The 9066-nt window shown below is 41.9% G+C and overlaps 1 protein-coding gene across 1 annotated transcript; it reads left to right on the forward strand.

Moving 5' to 3' along the window:
* Positions 1–4058: 4058 nt before the first annotated feature.
* On the forward strand, positions 4059–5735 carry LOC123107897 (mitochondrial import inner membrane translocase subunit TIM14-3). Its single transcript, XM_044529794.1, has 3 exons — positions 4059–4226; positions 4937–5115; positions 5253–5735. The coding sequence occupies exons 1-3, from the start codon at positions 4224–4226 to the stop codon at positions 5404–5406; spliced, it is 336 nt and encodes a 111-aa protein (XP_044385729.1). The 5' UTR covers positions 4059–4223; the 3' UTR covers positions 5407–5735.
* Positions 5736–9066: the final 3331 nt, after the last annotated feature.

The following is a 9066-nucleotide window of genomic DNA, read 5'->3' on the forward strand; positions in this document are numbered from 1 at the left end:
AAATTAAAAAAATGATGACAACTTTTTGTATTTGAAAATTACTTTTTGGTTTTTTTTTCACTTTTTGGTTTTAAAAAATAATTAACTCAAAATTTCCATAAATTTGGAACGAATTTGTAAATGTTAATATTTATTAAAATGTTCTCTAATTTCAGAAAAATAAACAAAGATGTTTACCAAATTTCAAACGATATTAATCAATTTTAAAACTGTTAACAGATGTGAAAAAAATATGGATATAAATAGATGTTCATAATTTTCAAAACAGTAAAAAAAATAAAACAAGAAAATGAAAGAAGAAAATTCAGAAATATGGAAAACCAATAAAACAAAGAAAACACATAAAAAGGAAAATGAAGAAATTCGAAACCGGAAGATAAGGCGTGAAGCGAGCTCAGTAGTTTTTTTTTGATAAATACCTTTGATTTTTTTTCATACTCATAATAATTACAGGTAATCTAACTGTTATTTTTTTACAGGTACATTGATTTGGACCTAAGATTTAAGAACATACAAAGTAGTAACTCCTATGACTAAGAATTACAACAAACTCTCTTTTTTTTTAGAAAAGGAGGATGTCCCCCGGCCTGTGCATGCATGCAACCATATTATTAATTATTCACAAAGATCATACAAGGTGATACATCAATAAGTCTGAAGTCACCATCTTGGCAACACTGTTGCTACTTCTATCCCCTTGATGAAGGCGTGCCGAATGTCCGAAGGCCTAATACCAAACAGACATCCAACCAAAGCCTAACATCTAAAGCCGGGTGTCCCATCCAAGCCACTACCTGGATTGGGTCCCACACTGGTTTGGCACACTCCCAGTGAGCACTGCACGCCGCAAGGGCCATCACCTCCATCATCCCTCTGTCCATCCTCAGAGCAGAACTGAAGCACCGACCTTGCCAGATCTCTCTGTCATCAACGCCACCATGACACCAGACAACTTCCTCCTCCTGCGCGAGTTCATCTCTACGTATCAGACGCCGAGTCTCCACAGCGCCACGCTGCCGAGATCCGCCACCATCAATGTGTAAGATGAAGTACCGCTCCACCAAAGACACCGTCCTCCGGTCCCTCTAGCCCGTGTGCACCTTCAAGAATGACGCCCTAAGGGGGAAACGACATCAGAGAGCCGCCGTCATCCGATCTATTGATCTAGGGTTTCCCCCGGAGGTAGCAAAGAGTGGCCTTGAACTTCTCCACAGCGATGCCTTCAGGAAGGGAACGACGCAGACAGTGTCGCCATCACCGGCCTTGGCAATAGCCAATAGCAGGTTTTCACCCAGATCTGATCGAAGACCTCCATCTCATGTGCACAGGTCGCCGCCATCCTTGCCGGGATCTGGATGATTCAGGCCGCCGCTGCCATATCTCAGCAAGGAGAAGTCCCCCCACCGAGACCCGCCGGCCGAGCAGGGGAGGCCGAGACCGCGCCCGTAGGACCAGATCTGCGATGGATCCGTGCCCGCGCCGCTGCCCCGGAGCCACCCCCGTGCGTAGCCGCCATGGCCTGGCCGCTGCTTGCGCCGTCGTCTGGCTGCCGCGCCGCCCAATGCGCCCTCGCTGCATCAACACCAAGACTTCGATAAACGTACCAATGGAAGCGCCTTGAGTTGTCCATCCAAAAAGATGGTAAGCCTTAGTCGATGGACGTACTTCGGCCGGGGATGATCCCCTAGAAGTGCAGATCGTCGAATCACTATATCTTCACCATGATGTCGATAAAAGATTTCACCTCCATAAAGAATCAGACCAACCAAAAAAGCTTGACACAAAAAAACTCATCATATTCGAATAATCGAATCTACAAGGACATAAAACTCTCTAATCTCATGACATCGCCAGAAAAACAAAAGGAAATTAATTCTTACAAAACTATGATGATCACTAGAAGTTGGTGAAGAACATAAAGGTCTTGAAGATCTAAGATCCCCCACCTTTGAGAGCCAAGATGATACAGAGGCGAGGGAACCTAAATTTCTCAAATCGCGGCAGCCACGTGGCGCGAGAAAACCCTCATACAGGAGCAGACTATCGCTGATGCGAGCTTAGTAGCTAGCCTACCTGTGCAGAACCGATAGGAAAAGGGCGCGAGACTATATCTCATTTCAAGCTAGACAGACCGGGACTGGCCGGCCTGGTTACACCGTTGCTTCTTTTCAGATTTCATTATTTGGCTTACTCGATTTTGTTTATTTTTTTCGAAAACAACATAATATGTATATCAATAAATATTTAGTTCGAAAAAAAGTTTTTGTGTAGTCTTAAAAATGTTGGTGCAACTTCTGAAAAATGTTGATAGTGTCCAGAAAAAAATGTTTCAAGAATTATTAAAACAATATTTAACACTTATTTTAACAACAAATATTCAAATATGTATGTTTGAAAAATGTAAATAACACGTTTAAGAAATGTTAAAAATATATAAAAAATATTTCTAATATATATGAATATGTATAATGTGTATGAATAAGTGTTAATCACGTGTTAATTTTTTAAGGGTGTATAAAAATAATCCTTATGTATACAAAAATTATAGAACGTGTATTAAAAATATTGGTCATGTATTAAAACTATTAATTATATACTTAAAAATATTAAAAATGTCCTGGTATATATAAAAATGTAAAATATGTATAACGAAAGTAGTTCTCAAAAATAAAATTTTAAAAGATGTTAATCATGCAGTTGAAAAATTGTTAAACATATACAAATATGTTCCTGACGCAGAGAAAAATGTACACATATGTACCAAAAAATTTAGACATGTGATGAAGAATAAAAGAAAAAACAAAGAAAGATGGTGAAAACCTAAGAAACGGAAGAAAGGAGCAAGAAAAAAAGAAAACCGATGAAACCAAGAAAGAAACAAGAAAAAAAGGAAAGGTGTAAAAACCAGTGAAAAAGGAAGAGAGAAACAAAGAAAAACAATGAAAAAGGAAATAAAAAACCATGAAAGAAGTGAAGAAACCCGATGTAAAAAAATTAGAAAACTGATGAAGAAAAAGAGAGAACCGAATAAGTGAACAGAAGAAAAAAAAATGACCCCCCCCCCTCTCCTAGAATCATCCCCTCCCCAACTTCTCCCAGAATCGCCTCTCTATATTTTTCTTTACAGTCATATCTAGTTAAGGTCTAATTAGCTAGGATTAAAAAAAATATATGAAGTAACAATTCTGGTAGAAACCGAGGAAGGGGGGGGGGGGGGGGGGCAATTCTGAGAGAATCGTCCAAAAAAACTGGCCCATTGTTTTGGTGATGGGAAAAGAATCTTAGAAAATCCTATGGGACGTCCGCCTGAATCATATAGGTGCGCCAGAAACGTGAGGCAAGATGGGTCGGCTCACTCGGCACGTTTGCGCATTTTTGTTTTTTTGTTTTTGTGTGTGTGGTTTTGCTCTTGGTTTTCTGTTTTGTTTTTGTTTGCTTTTTGAGATTCTGGGTTTTCTTTTATTTTTTTTCATTGTTTACATTTTATTGATTTTTAAGTTTTTTGTAATATATGGTGAACATTTAATAATAATATAGCAGAAATATTTCTAGTATATGATTAATATTTTATTTTTTATATACAATAGATCTTTTTAAAAATTATACGATTTATTTATAACACACACCAAACATTCATTGAATATAGATTAAGCTTCTTTATTTATGTACACTGGACTTTTGTATAGTATGTAACACATACTGATTGTTTTATAAAACTACTTTTCAGAGGTTGTATAAAACCGAAGAAAAAAAGAGAAACCCGTGTGACGGGCAGAGCGGGCCGGCCCGTTTGAGTCGGCTTTCCGCAATGAGGCTCCCCTATTTCTTGATGTCCTCGTGGGCCTTCTCGAACGACCGGGGGCGTGCGTGTTCCGGACTTCTAAGGAAGCATATTCTTTTCTTTTCTTTTCTTCTTCTTCTTCCCCAAGATGAACCGACCGATTTCTCATCTTACAACGAAAAGGAAAAAAAATCATCTCAAAAAAAAAAAAAACGAAAAGGAAAAAAAAATAAAAAAGAGAAGGAAACCGACCCCTCCTCCCTTTCCCACTCGATTCTTTCTTGCTGCACAAGAAGAGCGCGCCTTAATCCGCAACGAACCCGCCCACAGAGGCACCCAAACCCCGCCCGCCGCCTCCGCCCCCTCGGTTCCGCAGATTCCCTCCCCCGAGCTCGTCGGCGGAGCTGCTCCGGCCGCCTCGCTCGCTCGCCGCCGTTGCGCCATGGTACGCCCTCCTCCCCGCCCCGGCCCTTCGTTCTCGCGTCGTTCCAGTGAAGATCCGGCGTCGCTGTCCTGTGTCGTTCCTCCTGCCGTGCCCCGCGGCTCCGGCCTCTGTCGCTAGGTAGATAGATAAGAGAGATATAGGCCCCTCCCGAGCCGGGTCCGGCGGCTGGGCGAGAGTTACGGCGGGACAGCGACAGTGCCTGGGAAACTTCCTGCGTGTCAGTCCCCCCAATTCGGGATGGGGTTTCCTGTTCCGCCGTCGGCGACGGCGACCGGGCCGGTACTGGCGGGGCTGCTAGCGTGCCTGGTGGGTTGCTTGAATCGGGCCATCGCAGGGTCCCGGCGGCGAGCGTGGTCCGCTGGTCCGGAGAGGCGGCAGCAGTCGCTCACTGCAGCTGCCGTAATCCCCTGCACCACGCTGGTCCAGACGAACAGTGCTGGACAACGATTGCAGTCTGCCTGGCTGGGTTCGTGTACCTGGCATGGATTTAGGAATTTGTGGTTGAACTAAATCATTTGGTTGGGTCCAATTTGCAGTTATATCAGGATGAATTTCTTCTCTATTATTGTGTAGTATCTGTTGGAATGCATAACTGAACCTGAACGCAATTCACAAGCCTACTCATGTGATGTTCAGAGTATGATTCTGATTTTTTAGCTCTGTCATCGATCGATCTAATCAGTGTGCTGGAACATTCTCTGGTACCACAGGCTACGCCGCTGGTAGCTGGGCTGTCGGTAGCTGCTGCTGCCATGGGAAGCAGATTCATGATTCAGGCATGGCAGGCCTTTCGAATCCGGGCGGCGATGCCACGTGTGCGTAAATTCTATCCTGGCGGATTTGAGAGGGAGATGAGCAGAAGAGAAGCGGCACTGATCCTTGGCGTAAGGTGATGTTTCTTCTCCAGCCTGTCCTTGTTAACCTGTATCTTGATAATGTCGCTGAAATCCTGTGCGACTGAAATGATGTACAGTTGTTTTTTGAGTTACATTGAGATGCTGAAAATATGAAACTGTCATTGTTCAGAGAACGTGCTGCACTGGACAAGATAAAGGAGGCCCACAAGAGGGTGATGGTAGCCAACCACCCTGATGGTGGCGGCAGCCATTACATTGCTTCCAAGATAAACGAGGCCAAGGACATGCTCATGGGGAAGGGCAAATCCGGGTCCATTTTTTAGCCAGTGCATACGAGATGGAGGTTATTTTGCATTGTTCGCGATGAGGTAGTGATTCGCTTTCCGTTGACATCATTAACAGTGTTGTGCTGATACCGTGCATCTGAACAAAGATGCACGTTATGGAAACAGAGTAACTTGATTATGTGGCTGATGTAAGTTTACCCAGCGGCTCCAGATATTATGCTAACCTTCTGTTGTGACCATTGGGCTGTCTTACTTGAAAGATTGTATATTTGGGGCTTGTTGCTTACTGATGTGTGTATATTCTATCAGTTTGTTTCTCATTGTTTAATGTCATTGCTGATAAAAGCATAAACTGTTTATGATCATATCGTCAGTAAATGTTTCATGCATCAGGTTGATCTTATCTCTGTTGTAACAACTGTCCAGCTTTTTGTTTCTTCTATTCTAGGAAGCTCCTAGTAATTCATAAAAGACCACAGCACCCCACCCCGAAATGTCCAATTCAGCACACAGTGATGAATATATTGTTGCACTGTCAAAGCTACCAATAAATGCATAGCATGGAGAGGAGCAGTGGACATTCTTTGTCGAAAAGTCTGCACTGAATCTCTTTGATGCACAATCCACATCAAACATTTAAGCTCCAGTTGAAAGCTTCATTGGAGATTTGCAGTGTTCTGTAAAAAGAAGCATAGATATTGTTCCAGTTCAGGCTATATCCTCTTTTTGTGGGGGAGTTCAGGCTATATCTTGACCAAAATGACAGCTGTTTGTCAAATATTCATCCACAGTGCGACTTATAGCAGTTAAATATGCACTTTATACTATCCTAAATCCATCAGCCCCTGTTCATGCAAATTGACAACACAGATTTTGTGCCCAAAAATCAAACTTCTGTGGACGCAAGTTTGAAAATTTCAGAGAACGATTCAATTACGTGGGCATCGAAAAAAGGATTGTCGCATTCTATTGGAATAATTCATGCAATTCATATCATCTACTCGTTTACCTTTTTGGGAACGCTGAAGAATTCATTACCTTTTTGTTTGAAATCCTGTTTGCGCAAATTGACGACAGCAAGTTTATGCCCAAAAATTCAAACTCTTGTCATCAGCCAGGTGAAAATAACTGATGCTGAAGGCAGGAAGTCAGAAACTTCAAGGAAGAATTCAGTTCAAGCAACTCATACCGTCTAATACTCATCTTCTTGTGGGCACACAGATGTATTTATTACGCTGTTCTAAAAAATGAAGAATGTTCAAATGGAACTCTTGAACAGCACCCCAACTATTTTTGTCGATCAGTTAGTCGATGACTGCGGAAATGGTCCAGACCAATTCATAATTGACATTGTTGCAGTGTCAAAATCTCGTGTATGAGCCATCATCATGTGGTAGCAGACATTCTTCACGCAGTGCAGCTTGCATTAACTTCGTTCAACTCTTAGAAAGACCCCAAACCATTGTGGTAATGTTTGAAGTTCGTTGAACATTCAAACTGTCATTGATAATGTTTGAAGTTTGTCGAACTTTCTAACAATGGATAGATCGCAAGTTGCAAAACATTGTGGTAACAGTGTAATTTTGTAATAATATCTGACGAAGATGACGACCAACGCAGTTCCTCTGTTCAGTCAAATGCATCAAGGCAGTCCGAAATCCTAATACAGGCATATAGAACTGTTACCTTAAGTTTTCACTTTTGGGGTAATTTTTATGTCATGAAAGAACCCTGAATCATGGCCTTGACATTATCCTGGGAGTAAATCAGCACGTGATTAACATGCAGCTGGCTTAAGTAATTAACCATCGTTAGTTCAAGTTGATGACCAGATCATGTAACTCACGGGGTCGATTTTCTTGACCAAACCACAGATCTCTCTGAGGACACCTTTTGATGTTAAGGTTTCATCACAGGACCGAATCGTAGTAATGTGTCCCAGGCGGAATGGTCAATCCGAGCATACGGTGACCTAGAAGTCACCATAACAAATGTAATATTCTGCCGGCAGTCCAAATTTGACAACACAAACATCTTATAGTAGTACAAAATATTCAACCCTCGGCCATTTGTCCAGTCAAAAGTAGAACTATTGGGTGGTCATCTGCATTTGCTCCTCCTGAGTCCTGAATACTCAGCCATCATCTTGTCCGTGGGACCAGCAGAAGAACTTCCAAAAAACAGGGGGCCCTCCCCTCATCTTGGTCTCTTTGCTTGCAGCCTAGTTCCTCTCACTGTACTTGGGTTGGGATCGACGGCGGCGAAGAATTCGCAAGAAACAAGGAACAGAACATGCATGCATAACACGACTGACAGCGACGAGGATTTATGTAGCTTGAGCAGACCTGAAAACAGTCACATAGTTATCTCACATTTCCCTTGGCTCATGGAAGGATGCTGCCGGCCAACCTGAAAGGAACAATTCTGTCACTGGACATCGAATGCGATGGTTGGAAACTTGGAATGAATTGTGGCTGCTTGACCCTTTCGATCACATCTAATTTGAGCTGGCTTCCCGCCTATTCCTTCTGTCCTGGACCAGGTACAATTGTTCGTTACATATGCTATATCACACTATGCTTATACTGCTGCTATAAATTTGCAGCAGTTCCTCTTCTGACCTAACAGTCGGATTTTGGTTGAAAGCAAGAGAGCACAACCATAATTGCACTGAACCACTCAATGTCATATCAGTTGTGGTGAGTCAGGGGTCATCAGATGTAGGCCTGTTGCCACATTTGACAGTATCAGCAGCATTACTATGCAGCATTTGTGAGTGTCTCTAATCTCTGAAAGAATGTTGCTAAGAACTAGTACAGTCTTCAATGAATTATTAGGTACAAAAGTACATTTTCGTCTGTTGATGGTGAATTCATTGGCCCTGATCTTTGCTTCATTTTCCCTATAAGTTGGCTGGACCGGAAGGGCCGAATGTACTGTTTCAGGACAGAATACCGAAAACTGCTGCACCGAAAGAAGTGAGCAATTCAACTTCTACTGATGTATACGTATGATTCAGAGGGGTGATAATATGCCCATCTTTTTGACAAGATAGGCAACACAGAATTCCACAAGGCATCAGAATATTTTTTTAAAGATCTGAAGCCACATCAGAAACGCAACCAGATACCTAATACTCCCTCCGTTCCTAAATACTTGTCTTTCTAGGCATTTCAATAAATGACTACATACGGAGCAAAATAAGTGAATCTGCACTCTAAAATATGTCTACACACATCCGTATGTAGTAGTCATTTGAAATGTCTAGAAAGACAAATATTTAGGAACGGAGGGAGTACATTTGCATGCATTTCAGAGCCCACTGTACTGTTTCATGACAAAATACAAGAAACTGCTGTACCGAAAGAAGTGAGCAACTCAACTTCTACTGATGTATACGTATGGTTCACAAGGAAGATAATATGACGATCTTTTTGACAAGATAGGTAACAAAGAATTCCACGAGGCGTCAGAATATTTTTAAAAGAAAATCTCATACATTTGCGATTTTGCTACTCGTCAGTCGTCTGAATAGTAATAGTCTGGGATATAATTTTCGTATAGCTTATGTAGCTTTCTGTACGTCCATCAATTCAAGTCTCTGAAGAAAGAAGAGATACATTTCAGAGCTCACCAAAAATCTGTGGCCAGGCTAATATAATAACCAACGTGCTTAAAAAAACTTTTCTCCTTGGA

This window comes from Triticum aestivum, chromosome 5A (genome assembly GCF_018294505.1).
Source record: "Triticum aestivum cultivar Chinese Spring chromosome 5A, IWGSC CS RefSeq v2.1, whole genome shotgun sequence".
NCBI lineage: Eukaryota > Viridiplantae > Streptophyta > Magnoliopsida > Poales > Poaceae > Triticum > Triticum aestivum.